At 43.2% G+C, this 21,376-nt stretch overlaps 2 protein-coding genes across 2 annotated transcripts in view; one reads left to right on the top strand and one right to left on the bottom strand.

Moving 5' to 3' along the window:
- Positions 1–5,219: 5,219 nt before the first annotated feature.
- Positions 5,220–14,948, bottom strand: SFRP4 (secreted frizzled related protein 4). The gene is made up of 6 exons (XM_085226580.1): positions 14,136–14,948; positions 13,953–14,033; positions 13,812–13,877; positions 10,973–11,171; positions 8,360–8,423; positions 5,220–6,409 (listed from the first exon to the last, which is right to left on the bottom strand). The coding sequence occupies exons 1-6, from the start codon at positions 14,686–14,688 to the stop codon at positions 6,221–6,223; spliced, it is 1,152 nt and encodes a 383-aa protein (XP_085082706.1). The 5' UTR covers positions 14,689–14,948; the 3' UTR covers positions 5,220–6,220.
- A 418-nt stretch (positions 14,949–15,366) lies between these two features.
- The window catches only part of EPDR1 (ependymin related 1), a 30,020-nt gene continuing 24,010 nt past the window's right edge, over positions 15,367–21,376 (top strand). The window contains exon 1 of the mRNA XM_085226581.1: positions 15,367–15,679. Coding sequence (XP_085082707.1) covers positions 15,447–15,679 — 233 coding nt within the window. The 5' untranslated portion in view covers positions 15,367–15,446. The remainder of the gene's footprint in view (positions 15,680–21,376) is intronic.

Genomic DNA, 21,376 nt, shown 5'->3' with positions numbered 1-21,376 from the left:
TGATGGTATGTTGTACTTAAAGCCAAGCAGTCCCAGAAAACGCCTGAATATTATGATTTCAGACGTGTCAATTCATTTTATTTCCCAAGATCTTTGCTATAGTTGAGTGGCTTGTCTACCACCAGGGCAAATATAACACTGGAAATTTAGATGGGATTATTTTTTTACAGAACCAGAAATGCTGAAACAGCACACTGTATTTGAGTCTTTCTAGAAGTTCACGAAACTTCTGATGGAAGTTCATAACCAAACAGTAAATATTTTATAGGTATCCTACAAATGTTTTGAATAGTGTGGATTACCTATCATACTAGTTTTAGAAATTTCTGTCAGTTATAGGGTTACGCTAGTTCTGCAAGGTTAACTTTGATATTATTGTATATAAGTTTAACCATCACTTTGCTTGTTTAATCATCACTTTTCATCCTCCGTTACATCACTCTCAAGCAATATAGTATTTGTTTTTCTGTTCGTTTCAACTGGTAGCCACTGAAGGACTGTGTTTATTTGGGTTAATATATTACTGTGTGTCAGTCATGATCCTTGTTTTGTGCCTGGTTAAAATGATTCAGCAGATTATACTGAAATATTGTGCAATCTTTGCATAATATTTCAATGTAGCCTACTGAATATTAGGCATAGATTGCATAAGATTTCAATCTCAAATTGAAATATGAGAACATTTAATTTCTTGGTGTTTATTTTTTTCTCCTAAGTATGTTTGTGATTGTAAGGTCTTTCAGCAGCTTTGGAAAGGAGTAATTTAGAAGATATGTTTGAAAACAGTAAAAGTTAGCTGATGGAGATTCAGATGGAGATTCAGTCTGAGATACAGACTTCCAGATCAGAATGTCATACATTCAGAAGCATGACAACTGCCAATATTTCAGCAGATTATTTTGTCTCTAAAAGTTTATCTCGACATTTAGGCATTGTACTCATATGGTACTCCTACTCATATGTACATATGCCCCTCATGAGGGGCCCAAAACTGAGCACAGTACTCAAGGTGCAGCCTCACCAGAGCTGAATACAGAGGGGTGATCACCTCCATGTCTGCTGGCTACACTATTTCTGATACAAGCCAGGATGCCATTGGCCTTCTTGGCCACCTGGGCACACTGCGGGTCTGTGTTCAATTCTGCTTTAACCAACACCTCCAGATCCATTTTCTCTACAGTCTTCCAGCCATTCTGCCCTAAGCCAGTAGTGTTGCCTGGGGTTGTCATGGCCAAAATGTGATGTGACTAGAATGTGACTGCCACAACCCTTTATTTAGAAAATGTCTTGTGGCTCTCTGTAGAATTAGGTGTTGCAGAAATGTGACAAAATTCTTTCAGCAATAACAAAAGATAACATGATTATCTTTCAGATATTTATCCCAGCAGGAGATAACTGGAATCACAGGGCATGTTTAGTTACATAACAGACCACATATTTCCTTGCTTAGGAGCTTCAATGAAATCATAATTTGAAACTAAGTATATATTGAAGATCTGTTTCACTTTAGAATGATAAACAAGCAAGATCTACATCTCACAGTACTGTTTACGAAGCCTTAGTATGCCTTATTCTAGTATTTGTACTGCATTTCTGCATAATAAAATAAGGAATCTGGGAAGAAAGATTTATTTGCCATGAAGATGGAGTCAATAAGCTTGTGGTCGTGTACTGCTGCACTGGTTTTCCTTTGCTCTGACTGGTGAAGGAGGTACACTGGCAGGTCAAGTTTTGCAAGTATCTGTTCGCTTTATCCACAATTCCTTGGGAGTGAGTAATTAGTTTTCTGATTAGTTTGCTCAGAGAATAAACACAGATGTCATCTAAGTATCTAAAAATGAAAGTTTTCATCGTACTGTAACTAGAAGGAAGCAAAATACCCACATGTTGGCCTATTTGGGGCACCACTCTCTTATATCCATGCACCTTCTATCGGTAATATATGGCATTTTGTATGTAAGATACATCCATGTTTTGATTTCAGGATTCTAGAGAAAAAGAGTGTCCTCCTGTACAGATGCTTTCCTTTGTGCTTATTACTCTACAGTTTGATCCAGAAGTCTGCTGTCAGTAACAACAGGAGCAGGTCTGACATTAATAGGTTATTTGGAATGCCCTCTATTTCCTGCATATCCAACAAGCAGGCTCAAAAACCTGTTTCACCCTGTAATAAGGCTGGTGCTCAATTTCAGAGATGTCACAGGAAATATAATGTCAACAAGTGAAATTAAATGTAGTGTTTCCACAGAGTCTTGATTATATTTAATTAGAAGTTATGAACCATTATAGAAATGAAATACTCATTTGCAGGTTCTTGTAAGCTACTTCTTTCTACTATCAATGGAAAAACAACTATTAACTCATATTGATGTATTTATATTTATCAACAAAATCAATCGGAGCTGATGTGGTTTACTAGAAAAATGTGGTTGAAACATTTTCAGATGTGCTTTTACATTCGGCTACTAAGCACAACCAAAAAATGTGGGTCAATTGTGCATAATTGCAATAAATATTTTTTCAGGTTCCATTCATTTGAAATCTAGGTTACAACGGCAAAGAACATAATTTAAGAGCTGTTTGAGTATTTTGGACTAGAAAATCTTCCTTTTGTTTGTTCAGGAAGTATTTCTCAGTTATATGCAGTGACTGGACAAAAGTAATAAAATTACAACGCTGAATTGAATTAAAGTGACCGGGTCATTCAAGTTCTGTTGGAGGGGAGGTTATGTTTAGCTTTCTTTTTATTCTTGTTTTGTTTGTCTTTTTTTTTTTTTTTTTTTTAATGTGGTTCCTAAGAATTCTGATTTGCATTTACAGTGCCCCTCTAAAATGAAGCCAATTATTCGCAATTAGAACAAATATTTTTTCAGGTTTCATTCCTTTTGGAATTGTGGTTAGAACATTCAGTAAAAATATTCAGTGGTAGTTCTTACTAAATTGGCTACATATGTGTGGGAAGACACTCACTAGAAACATCTGTTCGATGTCCCAAGCCATTTCTATTTTAAATGAAAAAAAAAAAAAAAAAAGCCAAGACCCTCGCTAGGAAGGCAGCTATAATACTGAGAAAAATCACTTGACACTATAATTTTTTGCTTGCTAATATTTCAGCTGTGAATAGGTACAATAATTGCTTTCATCCATCAATAGTCTACTTGTCCACTCTGCTGAAGCTAGGTTTTGTGACTCCAGCGCTGGGGTGCCCTAACGTAGTACCAGATGTGCACTAGGAGAGCTGAGTCTGATTTCTTGCCACATGGTAGAGAGAAGAGATGAGTTGGCCATGTGGGTCCGCAGGAGGATACATTTGCCTGCTTGAACAGCCCCTGCTGCTCCAACATCTGTCTCACATCTTTGTAAAGGTAAGGGCAGCAGGCTGGAAGACAGGGGTGTTCTGAGTCTGCATTCAGCTGGCATTTCGTGTTGCAGGAAGTTAAGAAATGTAAGGGATTTTCAAAATGGGTTGAGTTATACTAGTACTGAACTGAGCTGATTCATGGCTTCATCAAAAACAACCAACCAAACAAACAAAAACCAGAAAGAATGGATTTGCGAAAACATTAATCCAATTTCCCCTGCCTGCACATCTGTCCTTTGTATGATGATATCCCCTGCTTTTTGTTGTACTACCTTTCCTTCTTCAGTATCTTTACCACATCAGAATGAAAGTTAGTTTATTCAGCATAAAGCATATATGAAAATGTCAAGGGATTTAGAAATACTGGGCTTGGTGCATCAAAGTTTATTCCATAATGAAACACAAAACTCTCTTTAGAAAATAATTTTAGCATTTCATTTCCCTGATACAGAAAAAGTTTTAACAACTGAAAAATAGTATGTAAAGTTGGAGACTACCTAGCTGTTCCAAAGGGTTCATTCAATAAGCATCACCCCTGGCTACATTCACCATTAAAAGTTGTTAAAGTGAAATCTCATGGCTTCTGTATTTGTTTTTTCAGTCTCACATCGATAGGACTGTGATCAATTTTCATTAGTTACTCTTATACATATTTATTGGAGTACTTCAGGTTGACATCTGTAGGGAATCAAAGTTTAAGAACTCCTGCTACACAATAGAAAAATGTAGAATCTTTCCAACCATATTTATCTTTTAGACTGTGCTTACTTAAGTCATCATTTTCAAACTTGCCTAATGTAATCACCTGCAGAAAAATTTTTTGTCATTTCATGGCAATTTATTATGTTCCATTTCATCCCACAGGGTTAAAATTTCACCTATAGTCTGTATTCAGGAACTAAAGTTTGTGGTCTGTTTTTTCTGACATGTTAAACACACACAGTTCTCATTATAGCCAATGAATCCAGTACACGCTCAGCGTTTCTGGCACCTGGATTAAATTTTGCATCTTATTCTGCAGATGTTCCATAGAGATAAATTTTTACATCTGCTCAGAATCAGTAGGAAAGACCTACGTTCATATGATGACCTTTGCTTATTTTAGCCAGCAGTTCAAAACTCAACCAATGACCACTTAAGTTGTGTAGATTTTTTTTCCCTCTGAACTACCTTATAAGCTATTTAAAAATTTCTTTCTGTTCCATTTCTGTCCCTTTGTTTTAAGCATTCTAAATCAGAATTTATGTCTTTGCCTTGTGTTAGCATATTGCTAACTGTGTTGGTGCTACTACCACAATCACTCCAGCATATTTTGTCTTAAAATTAACCTATGCAAATTGCGTTGGAATTCAGGCAGGGATATAGATCAATATACTGACATGATTGCTATAAACTCTTTGTGTTCACCAACACAGAGCTAGTTATTTTTTCTGATGTAGACCCTCTCTATTTTAGAAATATCAGTTTTGTTTTACAGGTATCAGAAACACTAAATCTAGTCCTCAGTTTTGCTGTAGGAATTCCTGAAGTTCAAGATATCAATCATGAGCTCTCACAATGTCAGTGAAGGTGACCTCCTTATTTGTTAGCAGAAATCAGACTGTGCTAGCCATGCTGCCATACCCAGGTAAAGCCTGGGCAGGAACAGCATAAATGCCATTTTGGTGTTATGCCAGTTAGATTTGTATCACCTTTGCTTTTTTCATAGCTCACTCAGCTAAACAGGTCAGTACAACTTAGTACATAAATATTAGCAACTGCTTTGTCCTCAGCGGCTTGCAGTCAATATTACTTTCCAGTCAGCAGAACTGAACTTAGCCAGTTGTTTTCAGAAGTTAATGAACAGGGACAAATCATCTTTCTTATTTATTAGTCTGTTTATTTATTTATTTGGTATCAAATGATAAAAATGATCCACATGAACATGGAGCCACACTAAGCCCTCTTTTTCAATACTGTTCAGTAGCTGTCAGTTATGTTTAGAGTAATGCTTCTCTTCCAGTTTTTGTAACAAAGATATATTACAGCAAACATACATTATTTTTAAGAATTCTGCAGATCTGCTTCACTTTAATCTGTCCTTTTAAAAAATACTGATTTTTTTCAATTAGATGCTTAAATATATTTGAAATTATAACAACAGAAGGCAGCCTGAAGTACAGTAATAATAATAAAAAAATTAGTTTGCTTTCAAGGCATTTTTGCTACACAAAGTCAAAAACTAACACTGTAAGCATATTTCTGGCACTCATAAAAAGTAAATAATCACATAATGCATACCCAGATGCTTATTGGTAAACTATGCTTTTGACTGCTCTTACTAAGAGCTGTGATTCCCAACAGCAGATAGATTCAGCTACAGCAGCTGTCGCAATTACTGCAGCTCTCTGCCAGAAGTTACATCTCCCTGCTGCTCCTCAGCTGCCATGGTTCTCAGCTCACCAGATTCACTCACTGAGTAACTTGCCAACTAACACACCTAGCTGCAAAGTGCACTTTCTGAGCAGAGAAGAGATGCCTTGTGCAGCCCTCCCAACCTCTGGCAGAGTAACAGGGACACAGAGTTAAAACCTCTAGCAGCCAAGACAGCTCTACCTAGAATTGCAAATGAGAGCCCTAAGATAAAGCTCAGTCAGACTGTCTATGCCTACCACGTATTAGTGCAAGCCTACACTCTGCGGCTTGCAGTGGCTTGAAAGGAAAAGCAAACCTTTACAAGTAAAGTGCAGCAAAAATGTCTATGTAGAAATGGAGTTTCTAAGTCGATGAGTTTTGGATTAATAAAACATGCCAGTCAAGCCAGATAGCGACCCTCATCACGTAAGAAAAATCTTTCCTCTTTTGCCCGATATGTCACACTCATACTTTTTTAGTGTTCGTTTCTTTCTGGCCATTTCTCGTTTTAGTGGCCTTTTTGGGGCCACTGACCAGCGTGTTGGTGTTCTTGTTTGATGGTTTTGAGGCCCCGCTCCGACCACTGCGTCCTGCATTCTGATTCTTACTGCGGGCTGTTCGCTGCTTTTGTTCTTGCAGTCTCTGTTCCCATCTCTGTGAAGGGCAGAAAAAGAGGGAAAGACATTACCATAAATAATTACATCTATCCAGAACCATGGATCTCACAGCTTTGTGCTCTGTCTGGCAGGGCCATCAAGCTCAGTATGTAACAGCTGGCTGTAGTGGAAACCTGCCACATGTTCTTGGGTGGAAGGATTTCACAATATCAGCTGATGAAAATGACAACTGCACATCTCTCCTGCGTGCTGCCTGTGAGTGTGCTTCTCATTCCTTTCCACAAAACAAGGGTTTTTAAAGTGCTCTTAAGTGGTTCGGCGGTCCAAACTATGGAGATCTGCAACACTGCAGAACTCTTTTACCTCTAGGAACAGAAACACGTTTTAAGAAAAGAGAGGTAGACAGTAGGAGCTGGAGAAAGTCCTCACCTTTTCCTTCTACTAATGCACTTTGTTGTCTTAAACTCCCAAAGAAAGGGCTTTGCCCAGCGATCAGAGCAAGAGCAATGCTCTGCAGCTTTCCTGTTTGATCTCTCTGCACTGACCTTGTGCAGGCTCTCAGCCTGGCTAGAAAAGAGACCAGCCATGTGTGGTTATGTTAACAGATGTCTTTTGTGGTCCAGAGACAACTCAAAATATTCATTTTAATCAGCAACTCAAGATAAATGTTGGATGTAATTCTTCAGAGATGAATGATGGACTTTAAACAAATCCACCGCAACACCTAGCTCCACACTGACCATATTCATGTAGACATCTTTATCAAACAAAAACTATCAGCAGGCATTTAAGTGTGCATCACTCAAACATGTTTAAAGGAGGACTTAATTTAGGAAGCTACTAATATCAGAAGGAAGGACATATACTTTGAGATGTAGTCTGTTTTGCAGCCGTGCATCTATTTTGACTGTCTGAAAATGAATGTCCAAACAGGTTTCAAGCTACAATTAGAAATCACAAAACAGTGTGAGAAGCCCACTAAAACAATATGTGCCAGCAACTTGTCATTAAGATTACAGCTATGGGAACAAGAATCCAAGTTACATGTCAGTAATCTCCCAAATCCTGCCTGGTTTAATCTGCATTGCAATATATTTATTTTTTACAGTCTTGAAGTTCTTTTTTTTTTTGTTTTCATGAACAGGTTTCACGTGAGTAAGTGAGGAGAAAGGGGAATGATAAAAGCATCAAGTAAAGGTGCCTGAAAGAAGATGGCCTGTAATCTAAAAGCTTCTACAAATGAATATATGCAATCTTTTTCCTCCTCTCTTTAATTAAGGTACATATACCTGTATGTCTTTAATGCTCTGAAATCTTTCCTGAATTAGAGAAATCTCTTTCATCTCCACAAGTGTGAGGAAGAGTCAGACATTGTCTCTATATTATAAAGAGTTTACAAGCAGGGAGAGATAACAGTGATTTTGACTTTTTCCTCCAATGTTCCTTGAAAGCAGCCAGGGGAAGCACAATACCTGCAGGAGGTCTTTATCTGGATGTAGCTGGTGAGTAGTCTGCGTCTCAGGACTGCACTCTTCAGTGCATCAAAGCCCTTTCATCAGATGCAGTGGATTTTAACTACCCTTCTTACCCAGTATGGACTCTGTATTCATCTGCTTATCACCAGACAGCTACTTCACTAAGCAGCTATATAAAGGCAATTCTCAGAGTCATTGTCGCAATATGAGTTCACACAAAGATCAGACAACATCCTACTCAGGGACACTTGGCAGATAAAATAGAAGTAAAATTTTAGAGACTTTAAAATCCTAAACTGAAGTTTTCAGATTTTCACTTACGTTTATATATAACTATGCATAGATAAGCAGACTGATTTTTGGAGCTATTAGAACGTTGAAGTGAAAACAATAATACTCAGAGGTGTTCTGCATATGTAAAGTTCAAGCAAATTATTAAATGCTGAAAAATCCACAATGGTCTTTAGCTTTTTAATGAGAATATTAACATTTTTTAATTTGGTTGTATTTACCTTAAATCTTTTGTTTAATTGATCCTTCCATTTTTCAACTAGACATCCATCAAGAAGCATCAACCTGAAAATCAAGAAACAAGCAGACAGTTTTGGTTTTGATTCCTGAGATGTCATTCCAGATGGTTTAATACTGACTGACACTACAACGAACTAGCAGGTATTGATAGTTTCTGCATACAGGAAGATGGGCAGAAATGCATTTCAGAGCCAAAGCTACAGTATATAAGTAGTACTGAGAAAACGTTTTGAGCTTTTTATCCACACCTGCCGCTGTTCTGAGTGGGAAAACTGTCCTGCCTAACAAAAAGTGATGAGTTGGGTAACATCCTATGAAACTGTTTAAATGCCTTTATCACATAGATTTCTGCTTATGTCCAGTGTGTGTGTGTGCAGAAATGAGCAGTTTAAACTAATGTATGAATGTATTTGACTTCTTTGGTGAAAACAAAGCTAGGTTTACGTGCACAAGTTAATACAGCTTTTCTGACAAACACAGGTAACACTACCTGACCACTTAAAGTTGTCTCCATTGCTATCTACTAATACGTTATGATTACATTATTTATGTGTTACATAATATTGTAATACAATAATATGTGTTACAGTAATTACTTCATGGGAGTTTTAAAGTCAATTTGGAACAAGTATGGGTGTTGGCGTTTGTCTACCAATTAATTCTGGCCACCTCCTGTATGAAAATACTGATAGTATAAAATGAATTAAACAAAAGTGTAGTTATTAAATGGTGTATGCCTTACAGAGCTTCTAAGAGAGTTTGTTCTAAAGCATACCTTATGAATACCAAGGTTGAAACAACTATTTTATAGTGGAGGGATGCTGAAGTTTCTGTATTTTCTCTAGTGATAACTATTCTCAATATTTTCTTTTGCTTTTCTTCTCTCTCTCTTTTTCTTTTTTTTTAAAGTCTTGGGACTCAATATGTTCCAGTATTATTTCCCTACTGCTAAAAGACACCCTGTAGACATCAGCGTTGGTGAAGACATCAGAACAAGCAGGACATCAGAACAGCAGCTGCTGTTCAAACCAAGTTGGTGAGTGAAATCCTAATCCTACTTAAGGGCAACCAGTGTTTTGCCATTGACTTCAGGAGGGCTGCGGCTTCCACCCATTTTGTCTCTGGTATTCAAAAAGTTACTGCAACTCAAACCTTCCCGTTTACATACTGTTGAGTTCAACAGGAAACACATAAAATAGCTTATGCTGCTTTTACAGATCTATATGAAATAAAAACCATTACAAAATATTTAGCAATTGTTGCGTTTTCTCCATAGTAAAGGAGAAGATGATGAGGATCTTTCACTCCTGAAATCTCTTCTCTCTAAGAACCTGCTGAGGATTCACTCCAGCAAAGCTCTGCAGCTCAGAGCCACCTGTTAGCTATCTCAGTCATGCTATTTCTACGTGGCGCAGAGCACCTCTCCATAAACAAACCTAACACAGCTAGAGGGTTCTAAATTAATCTTTGTGAAATACTTCCAGATCGGGAGTGGCAAGGTGCTGTGTAATAATAAAATGTTTGTAATAATAAAATACTCATAATAATAAAAAAAACTTGTGAGCCCCTTAGCTCCCCCCAAAACAGCTGTAATAATAAAGTACCAGATGGCAACTTAAACAAGTGTTAGAAACACCTGTAAAACCCTCTTAAAATATTAACACAAAAAAAGGTTGAAAATATGGATATTGTCCATTAAGCTCTGCACGTAGATGTTTTATGATCCTTACAGCAGCACATGTTCTGTATGTTCTGTCAGCAGCCATATACAAAACCAGCTTGTACATTTTACAAACAATCTTACCTCCGACCCACAGCATGGAGGCACACGTACCAATCACACCACAAGCTGTCCTATTGGTATCATTGCTACCATTATTTTGAGGCACTAATGGATGGGACATTGCCTCAAAAATCCAAAAAGAAAAGCACGCTGCGGTCCACTGCTTCCTCTCCTCCAGATCAGCATGCTGGATTTCCTTCCATGCCTAGGGCTAGGCTGACTGCCAGAGAAAAGGTCTGGTAAAGTCAGTTCTGTTTTGACTTTTAATCATACAGCAGAACTGGCAAACTGCTCTGAGCTTATTTACTTTTCATCTGCCATCCGGGAGGCACAGCTCCAGTGGCTGCAGCTCTGGCTGGTCCCAGCACAGCTGCGGGACAAGAAACATCTCACTGATGGCATCAGTCCGAAGCCTAGACAGGCCAGGGAAGAAGGGTTGGTTCTGTGTCCTGTGGACTCCCATCCCCTCCCTTGGGACAGAACTCTGCTTTAATCCAAGCCGCTCCACCATCCTACCAGCACGGACCACCAGTGGGCTGGCAGCATGTACCTGCAGCACTCCTAGAGAACAGCCACAGAGAGCTGGAGTTGCCTCCACTGCCTGCACTGTACCTAGCAATTCACCACCAGCACCCAACAAAACCATGGCTTGTGGGTTACAGGCGAGATTAACTAAGTGGAAAAAGTTAACTGTGAAGGTAATTGCGAGATGGAGGTGTAATATTAACAATAGATTTGCCAAGTGACCAGAAAGGGAGCTGTGTTGCCCTCCTTCTGTCCCGTTACGCTAAACCACGTCGCAGGTGCCCACCTGGAGCGCCACTCGTAGCACATGATAAGGACGTCCTGCTTTGGCTGCAGAGGTGGGCACTGGCAGGATGAATTGGTCAGGAGAGGCACTTGGGACTGAGTAATTGGCATCGAGGACTTCAGGATGTCTTTTACTTCAACCACAGTCGTTATCTCATTGCAGTTCCCCCTTTCCACGCTTTTTACTTTCGCATGAATGACTGCAAGTAGAAAAGCAGCGGCGTAAGAACAACAAACAGCCTCAGAAATTTAAACACCACCTAAAATTAAATAAAACACATTAAATTGAAAGCTGTTGTTTTGGCTGTGAAACTAGAGCTCTTTCTTCATGTGTGGGCACATACAGTGGCTTAGAATAACAGAGGACTGATCCCGATTTTGGTTTTCAGCAGGACTGTTGACAACTGTGAAATGAAACATGTGCTTAAAGCTCTGCCAGATCAGGCCAGGCAACCTAGCTGGGAGTCACAAGCACAGGCAGCTCTTTTGAGTCGGCTGAGAACAACTCCTCACATACATTTGGACTGTTCTACATCCACATGTTGCTGCTTCCAATTACGCAACGGATAATTTAACCTCATAGCTGGTATACAGCCTTATCAATAGCAAAGCCATTGGGTCGGATCCAATAACTCACATCTTCTCTTAAATGTAAGAAAGGAAGACTTAAAAAAAGTACTTAGAAGTGAAGAGGGTTGGGATTTCCATGCTGTATTCGGTTAATAACTTTTTTCTTCTTTTGCATTCAGATTATGTACCAGCAGTAACGTTCTCATATAAAACAAACTCTGAAAGAGGTTCTTCTGATTCTGAATGCACAAGCATCCACACTTTTACTGAAGAAGTCTGCATATCCACAAGGCTAAGGAGAAGTTCTGCAGATGGCTCTGAGGTTGATACCTGACTGTCTTTGAGTCTGAGCAAACCAGGAGTATCTGCCACTGCCCTGTGCTGAGCACCAGATGGGTGAAATGGAACAAAATGAGGGACTTTGTCCCTAGGAAATGTCAAAATAGGAAGGGTCTTATTTTCAAATGGTCACACCATTCTTTTGTGAAGAAGAAAGAGAGTTTCAGCTTTAGAGACTCACAATTCACCTTCAAGTCTGTTAAAAAAAAAAAAATTGCAGCTCCTACGCAACAGGGATTGTTTAGAAAATGTTCACCTATAATATTTATCAAAAAAAAAGAAAAAAGGCGGAATTTTCTGTACTGAATGCAGACATTGTCTTCATATTGATAGCACAAAAGACATGATGTATGGAATGATTTCTGAAAATATTTTAAAATTACACCTATCAAAACAGCCATGGACCTATAGTCAGCTACGGTGCTCACAGTTTTAACAAGTAAGACAAGTTCTGACCAGCTAGAAATACAGTTTGTTGTGTGTATTAGTTTAAAGCATTTCAGGAAAATGTGGTTTTTATTTGCAACTTGCTCTCCCTTCTCTCGTTTCTCAATCCCTCTTCCATGTGAACAAGCCTATATATTTTCGAGGAGGCTGGATACAAATCTACCTCTCAACAACAAAATCTTGATTTTACAAACTCAGTCAAAGGAAATCCTTCAATCTTTTCTAAATATTGGAATCCAAGTTGCAATTTTTATTCATGTAACACTCCCACTGAAGCCCCTGCAATGAGAAGACCCTGCAATCAGAATTTGCATGGCTAATGCCCACATTTCAGGTCAGAACAATCATTTTATATCACTTTGTTTACATATACTTCAGAGCAGTGTGAAAATTCCTTGTCCCACCTGAACACATCCTTATGGTGTATCAAGACGGGCTAAGGAATTACATAAAAAGAATATATCATATAAATCAACCAAAATGCCCTGACTAGAAATCTGCAATATCCTTTTTAAGGTAGATCATAGAATCATGGAAACACGGAATAGCCTGGGTTGAAAAGGACCTCAAAGATCATCTAGTTTCAACCCCCCTGCTCAATTTGATTACTCTCACTGAACTGACTACGATTTTTTTTTCCCCACATACTAACAAAGAAACCAATAACTACAAACTTGCTTTCATTTGCTATCAGATAAACAGGAATCAACTACATATAACATCTCTATTGTAAGATAAGCCAGTACTTCCCTCAAAGAAACAGCTTTTCCCTGAGAAAAAGCCTATAAATTACTAAGCCTGATACTGCATATTCAATTCACTATTAACAGGTTCTATTGACATTAAAGATGTTTAAGCTGGTATGTAACCAATGTTAACTACTGTTTCTCTGTGCTCCCAGCAGCAGAAAGCCCATGGATGGGATAGGAGGGCAGGGGGTGCAGTGAATACTTACTTGTACAGCCACAATGTCATGCAACACAAAAACTACCGGCCAACTCCTTGCCTGGCTGCTGCAAATTGTTACTGAATTCAGTTAACCTGTGACAATTCCCCACAAGATGAAGCTCCAGCTAGCAAGTAAAAGCATATACACAAGTAATAAAAAAGTTTTACCTCTCTGTGGCTTTGTTTATCTTTAAAAGCTCTATTTAGGTAATAAATCTGTTAATTCCAGCTGCTGGACAAGCACGGGAGCTGGCCAAGCAGCATTGGGCCACATTCATCTGCACTCAGAGGAGCGCCCTTTGCAGCAGCAAGAGCTATTCCTGCAGGGTGACCTGTTGGTCCTATCATACACTACCGAAATCCCACTCTTCCCCAGAAAAGTGGGAAACGGTGACCAACATCTGTGTGTTGGTCAATGTTACCCACGAAAAGTGTTGGATGGAGAAACCTCAACACCCGTGGTTTGGAGATGGGGCCTGGAGAGGGGGCAAGCACAGGGGTGGGAAACAGAGCGGGGCAAAGCCTGCAGCACTTACTGTAGCTGTAGTTCTTGGCCAGGTAGGTCGACAGAGTAGGCTTCGTCTTTTTGCACCTGCATCGCTCTTCGGGGGGAGAAAAGGGGAGCGGTTACGGGGTGCGGGGCGGGAAGGGGAGGTGGGGAGGCCCTCCAGGCTCACCCTGGCCGCGGCTCCTGCACTCGGGCTGCGGGGGTCTGTCCGGCACCAGCACGCCCTGCGTGAAGTCCGTCCACTTCCCATCTGCAAACAGAGGGGCTGTCGGAGGGGTCGGGGCCGGGGGGTGCCGCGAGGTCAAGGGCCGCCCCCCGCCGCCCCGCCGCCCCCGGCCGGGCGCTCACCCACCCTCGGGCAGGTCGGTGACGATGGCCTCGGGGGAGATGCAGACGCCGCGGTCGTAGACGGGGAGGTCGTCGCAGGCCAGGCTGTCGGGCCAGCTGTGATTGTAGCGGCGCATGATGGGCTCGCAGCCGTCGCGGGCGCGCTGGCAGACGGAGCGGCAGGGCTTGATGGGGTCGTAGAGGAACTCCAGCGTGCAGATGGGCGCGTACATGGCGCAGAGGAAGAAGGGGAGGACCGGGCTGCAGCCGGTGCCCACCAGCTCCTCGTACTGCTCGATGGCCAGCACGGCGTTCTCCTGCGTGCTGTGGTGGAGGTGGTTGGGCATACGGGTGATGTTCCAGGGCATGGGGCGGCACATGGGGATGCGCACCGCCTCGCACGGCGCGCCCTGCGCCCGCGGGCTCACCCGCAGCCACAGGGACACGGCTACCAAGGCGCGCAGCATCCTCCTCCTCCTCCTCCTCCGCCTCCTCCTCCTCAGCCGCCTCCTCCTCAGCCGCCGCCGCCGCCCCTGGGTCCGGCCGCACTCGGTGTCGGGAGCGGCGCCGACAGCCATGGAAATCGCGGGACGGCATTTATACCGGCGGTACGCGTGACGTGGGTCCGATCCGTTCCCCGGGCAGCCCCGCCACGCCGGAGGGGGTGTGCGTGTGTGTGTGCGTGCGTGTGCGCGCCGGGCCGGCACCGTGACATCACCTCCACCGCCGTAATCCCCGCCGACATCACCGCGCCCCTCTATCGGCTGTGTAACGCGTTCCTGGACGTGGAAATGTGTGTGTGTGTGTGTGTGTGTGAGGGGACGAACCCAAACAAACGCACACGCGCCCGTCCCCTGCGGGCCGAGCTCCTCTCCTGCCCGTCCCCCAGCGGAAAGTTTTGGTGCGGAGCCCCGGCAGCCTCCAGCGGGTTAGGAAGAGCACACGGAGCGCCCTGTGGCAAGGAAGAGCAGCGGGAGCTTTGTGACAGCGTCCGTGTGGAAATACTCCGTTCCCTTCACGCAGCAGCCGCCTCGTGCCCGCGTAACCCTGGCTGGCGGCACTGAGAGCGCCCCGATCGCCCCTCGGCTGCGAGCGGGCGACATTTTGTGTGTGTGTGTGTATGTGCGTGTATAAGTGAAGGGGGACACGGTGCCCGCCGGCGCTGCCGGGATCCCCAGGCGACATTTTGAGTGCGTGTGCGTGCGGGACACACGCGGCGCACGCAGCGCGCAGCCGGCGCAGGCGATGCGAGCCGGGTTGGGGGCGGGCCGCCCCCGCCCCTCCTTCCTTCGGCTCCCCCCAGTTGCCGTGGCGGGCGCGCAGTGCGGCGCGGAGCATGGCGCCGGCGGCGGGCGGGCTGCTGCTGCTGCTGCTGCTGCTGCTGGGCGGCATCCCGGTGCGCGGCGGGGCGGGGGCCGAGCCGTGCCGGGCGCCGGGGCAGTGGGAAGGGCGCAGCGTGCGCTACGAGCACGGCACGGGCCGAAACACGCGGGCCGCCGTCTCTTACGACGGCCTCAACCAGCGCCTCCGCATCTTGGAGGAGAGGAAGGCGCTCATCCCCTGCAAGAAGTAGGTGGCGGGGAAGGGGCCGGGGTCCTCCTCCTGCCCCCGGGGCCGGGGTCCCCAAGAGGGGCGCGGGAGGCGGGGCTGCGGGGGGCGGCTTGTCACAGGGAAGGGAGGGAAGGGGATGCAGCAGGAATCCGCGCTCCGCGTGGGTGTGCGTGCAGGGACAGACGTGCTGACCGCAGTGCTCAGGGATACTGCGCGCCCCCAGCCCTAATGCACGGTGTAATGTGAAAAGATCACCTTGAGAGCTAGGAAAGACGTTGCTGGAATAATATGATTCTGGTAAGTTGCTAGCAAACTTGAATCACGTTCTCTTTGCGATTCCCCATTCCTCCAAACGCGAACACAGCTCAGGGGTGAGCACACAGCCGGTACCCGTGCTCAGTGCTCACACACACCGCACGGGCTGCCTGGCCCCACAGAACCTCCCTGTTGTTAACCTTGTTGTTAACCTCCCTGTTGTTAACCTTGGTTTCTCGGTTGAGTGGCAAATCAGTGCAGGAGGAAGCAGCCTGCAGAAGGGCCTGTGTCTCCTCAGCCTGGAGCCATGGAAACTGTATCGGGCCCTGAGTACTGGTCCCTCTGTCACTGTGCTGAGACGTACCAGCCCATGGGGCTGCCACACCGCCTCTCCCACCCAAAGTTGTTCAGATAACTGCATCAGCTTGGGAGTAAGCCAAGGTGCGGAGCAACCCAAAATTGCTGTATCATCCAACCTGAAAGTTCTCTGCTATTGAAAGATCAATATTCAGTTTTGCTTCTGGCTTCTTCCTGCCTATATTCAATCCCTTACCAACATGACACGTTCAGTGTTTTCATTTTTCAGAAGTGCTCCCCCCCACTCCTTCTTCTGACAGCCTCAAAACGGTTTTACATGAGTCTTGTTGTAAAATTCACCTTTCCCCATAGTTTTGGGTTTTTTCCCCTTTCTTACTGTTTTAAATAGGAACTGTATGAAGAGTGTTAAAGGCAGGATACAGTTTATTGGTGTTCTGCTGATGTACAATGCAATCTGACACTGTCCATACTCCTGCACCCCATCTTTCAGAAGTCCTGGGTTGACCCACGCATTCAACAAGCATGAAGCTTCTCTGCAAAGCCTGATGCGAGTGTTCTCTAGCTTCTGAGCTGCCCTGAGCTCATTTCTTCAGGCCTCTGTTTATTTTATTTGAAGACTTTATTTTAAGATGAACTAATTATTTTACATTTTCCACCAGGGCCAGATTTTGGCCTCTGCCAAGATCAGCTCTCATTACGTTTTTGACAAATATTTGCTCTGGATTCTGTTTTGTCTGGGCTGATAGTGCTAGCGCAGGGTGCGGTGCAGACAGGTGTGCTGGCCGCTCGCTCTGCACTGGTTTATCATTGCAGAGAATCCCTGACCTCAGGCATCCCCACCATACTGAGACCCGCCGTGCCTTCTGCCATCCAAAAGCAGAAGGTGGTTTTGTTAGGAGCATGGCTCACATCTGTGCAGGGTGTGACCCTGCTTCCATCGGAGTCAGCCGGAAGGCTCCCATTGATTTTAGCGTGTGTTGGGTCAGATCTGGGGCTGACAGCTTCAGTTCACATCGGACACTGTGAGTCATAAGTCAAAGCCTTCAGAAGTTAGAGGCGAGAGGATTTATCTTGGTTTGGAGGAAAATCTTCTCTCCCACTCTGCTTTGATGCTGGCAAGAAAAGAATTACACTGAGGCAGTGACTACAAAAGCATCAAGAAAAATAGCTCTTTCTTTGTCCCTGAGGAAATTTCAGTATGAATTCTCACAGATGCATTTGCTCCTACAAGATGCAATAATCAAGATTGGCCCAAGACCAAATTTCTATGCAGTGTTTTCTGAATCTTAGAAATGTGGCCACGATCAAACACAGCTCTGCTGGAGTCACGAGGTTGATCAAGCACACAAAGATCTGCCTGTGTCAAGTGGTTTGCAGGCTCCTAACCACCAGAAAACCTAAAAGCTTCAATTTTCCATGTAGATGTACGTTTCAAATTCATGTCATTTGCTTTGTGGCATTTTCGTACCTACTTCCACCCTATGTTCCTGAAAAGTAACCATAAGGTAAATAGCCCATCAGTGCTTCATTAACATCACTTCTTTACCCACCAGTTGTCTCATGAGTACCCAATGTCCAATTGCTGAGTTGATCGAGGCTGTCCTCTCTCCTCTGGTCACAGATTGCCTGAATGGCCACTGTGTGGTTCTTTCAGCTAGCTAATTGGTGTTTCCATGGATAGTGCTGTTGACTGCTTGTGCTGCTCCTTGGAGCTTAATTACCTACTGATTATGATCTGAGACTGAGATTTTTGGAGAACCTATTCCAGCTGGATTTATTACTAAACTTTCTTTTTCACTTCTTTTACAGATCCAGCCTAAGCTACACTCTGCATCTCACTGTTCACCTTCCATTTTCCCCAGTGTACCTTGTCCCACTGTATCTTCCCCCTTTAGGATGAAATTTGAGAGACAGGCAAGGAGGACAGTCTTTTTGGGTTCTGTTGAGCAGCCAGCTGATTTTAGGAAATAAGAAGACACAAGGAGATTTTTATTGAGTAGAAATTGCCACTTTGAAGAGATCGTGCCAACTGAATTCTTCAGTGTTGTGACATGAGAGCACTTGGAATGGATCCCTGAAGCCCTTAGGTGGAGCTGTGTCATAGTACCTGTTAAACATAGAGTGATTTTTAATTCTTTATTGTCTCCTGCATAGAGTTACTTCCCCTCTGTGTGTGAATTGCACCTTGCTCCTGTCCAGCCCTCTGTAGACCATGATCACTGAGCACTTCACAGAGCAGGTGATGATCTCAGCACAGCTTTGCTGTTGAGTGTCAGGCGTTTGCTTTGTTGCAAGCTGAGGTCTCACTACGGGTTCAGATTTGTCTGTGCTCTCATTGCACTAAGTCCTGCCACTACCGAGGTCTAAACCTCAAACCCCGCTGACAGCCTTGTGGCTAGTTCCATTCTTCCAGAATGTCACACGTCATGCATCATCCTTCATTTTCTTGGAGAAACAGAGCAGGAAATTTACATCTTGGCATTGCTGAAGCCGCTCACGAGGATTGGTGCTCAGCTAGGATGGAGGGAAGGCATGGGGTGGGGACAGAGCCAGAAAACACACCGGTATTGTTTGAAGGCTGAGCTGTTACATGCTGTATTCACAGTGTTTCACCTTTAGCTTCCATACTGCTTTTTGCAGAGTGATTTTCAGAAGAGGCACAGTTTGGCATATAAAAAATGTAGAGGGGATGAAAATTTTTCCGTGTTATCAGCAAATCACTTGAAGGAAGAAAATTCATTTCTCATTTCTGTTCTGTGGACCATGTGCATTTATTGTACACTGCACAGCAAATTGGGATACGTTTGTAATTGAGACTGCAATGCTTTATTGTCTTAATAACACAACTGCAGAGTAGGAAAAAAAAAAACGAAACAAAACACAAAAAAACAGACCAGAGGTATAAGTGTTTGTTTGGAAACAGAGCTGCATGGTGGAATTTCTTTAGTTTTTAAGGTAATTGCAAAAGGCAAGCACTTGGCTGCAGAAACAACAGTGACAGGGCTGTATGTAGAGAAATACATCCTTTGTTCCTGCAGGCTGTTACCATGCATGTGCCAATCCTGTCCTTGACTGGAGAGAAGCACCATCTGACCAGGTGCAGATGTAAGAGCATCTTTCTGGAGAAAAGATGATAACTTTTCAAAGTAAACAGCATGTGAGCACGTGCTTCTGACTTATCTCAAACTCACTCTTAGTTGCTTTAGGATATGTGATTGTAAAGGAAAAAACAGTGGTGTGTGACCTATTAAAATCATATAATCCATCCGTTCTGTGGTCATTATGGTGACTCAACAGGCTAAGTATTGACCTATGCCGAGCGACTGCAAATTTGTTTCCCAGACTTGGTTTTGGGAGTGGTTTCTGCAGCTTAACGTTTAGGGGAATGAAATATGGTCGTGGGTAAAACTTTCAAAATTGGCCAAGGGACTTGGGAACCCAAACCCCATTTTTTAAGATTATGTAGAGTGTGCAAACTTATGAGACCCTTAATTTGCAGTGGAACAAAGAACTGAGATTTCAGCAGTTTCTCTATATCTAATGTGCATTCTTGGGATCTAAAATGCTTCATAAGCTGCTGTGTATGTAAGTTGCTTTTGAGAATAAGAGCTAAGGGAAGACATTTGAACCTAAGTTTCCTTTTGTCCCATAGATTCCAAATTCTTTCAGGTGCCCACTGCAGGTGATGGGTGTAAATCTGGAGAAAGGAGCGTGGCTACTTCTGTTGATGAGAGGCAAAAACCATTTTGTTTTCTAAGTTCCCAGTGTTGTCAGCCCCACTATTCATTGTTGCTGAGTTGTGCTGAGTGGGAAGAGATGAAAGCACCATTTGGAGGCGAAGGTTGAATGTCTTCAGATGTTGAGCTGCAGTGCTAACAAACAAGTGGACTGTATTAGAAGAAGCCGGGGGCTGTTGCCTTAGCAGTGGTTTTGCTGTCTTCTGTTTTATGCCTTTGATAATTTCCTTGGACTGTAACATCTTTGTCAGAGTTGTATGAGAAGAAAAGAAAAAACAAGGGAAACCGAGTTTGAATAAAGCAATTCCGCTGCTTGAGATATGGTACATTTGGTGTAGTGTAGTGTTCTCAAAACCCTTGTTTGTCCTCTGTACTGTGGGACTGTTTCATATACTACCAGAACACATCACCAACACAAGCTGCAAAAAATAAACTGAAATCCAGGATCCAGAACCCTTTAAAACTGGAAAGAAAATGCAGATAGGCAATGTCCGGTGATCTCAAACTGATAATTTGCCAGGGTTCTGGTCAGTGTGTTTCGAAACCATGCACTGCCAAACATTCAGTGGGGTTGTTGCCACCTATCAGTAACAAATACAGTTGACTGGATGTTCTTAAAAAAACAGTTTATCATCATGAGGTTTTATTTTTCTTAAAACCGCTGTTAAATGATAGCCACTGGCACAATACTGCTGTTGATACTAGCAGATGTTGGCCTACATCCTTATTATTCATCTGAACTCTTTAAAGTTAGAGGAGGGGATGCATCCTTCCTTTTATCATATCATCCTCGTTTGCTTGAACTCCCCAGAATAATGTGTGTTTGCAGTGTACAGGACATTGAAACTTTTGGCTTCTTTGTAGTATTAGACATGCCAGAAAAAGATTTAAGCTAAATCAGGATGCCGCTGAGGATATTATGTACACATATTTCTGCAACTTGAAACAGAGGAGCAGTTTGCAATCTGTTCAAATTAAGGCTCTGGGTCTCCTGAGTGTAGAAGGACCAAAAGGTTAAAAGCTGTGTGAGGGAGTTTGGTCCAGTATGAAGTGGCTGGTGCACGATCCCAGGGGCAGGTTGTAGGAGCTAGTACTGCTTCTGTGAATTTAGAGAGAGCTGTAGGACCCTACAACACACTGAATAGTTTGGACTCATAGTTCATCTTCCATGTAGAGTGGAAATGTATTTCCTTAAAAAAAGAGAAGGGTTTTGACTGTGACAGCTGCATGTGTTACAATCTAAGAGACACTGAAAAGCTGAAGAGTTTGGGTTAATGGGCAAAAGATCTTTTCACGACTTCTTGCTTGCTTTTGTAACACAGAGCTGCAAGCTTAGTGAAGTCAATGAGAACTTCCTTTGGCACAAGGATCACATCCTAGAGCTTTACATTAGACGCACATTTGT

Source organism: Meleagris gallopavo, chromosome 6, assembly GCF_905368555.1.
Source record: "Meleagris gallopavo chromosome 6, MGAL_WU_HG_1.1, whole genome shotgun sequence".
Taxonomy (NCBI): domain Eukaryota; kingdom Metazoa; phylum Chordata; class Aves; order Galliformes; family Phasianidae; genus Meleagris; species Meleagris gallopavo.
Note: the sequence above shows the minus strand (reverse complement) of the source record. Positions and strands in the feature narration are given on the sequence as shown.

What these genes read in the sequence shown, in the direction of transcription:
- SFRP4 (XM_085226580.1), bottom strand. Translation starts at nt 14,688, where the DNA reads ATGGCTGTCGGCGCCGCTCCCGACACCGAGTGCGGCCGGACCCAGGGG. An exon ending in CGTCACCGACCTGCCCGAGG is followed by an intron (nt 14,034 to 14,135) that starts GTGGGTGAGCGC and finishes CTCTGTTTGCAG; the next exon opens with ATGGGAAGTGGACGGACTTC. An exon ending in AATTAAACAAAAGATTTAAG is followed by an intron (nt 6,410 to 8,359) that starts GTAAATACAACC and finishes TGCCCTTCACAG; the next exon opens with AGATGGGAACAGAGACTGCA.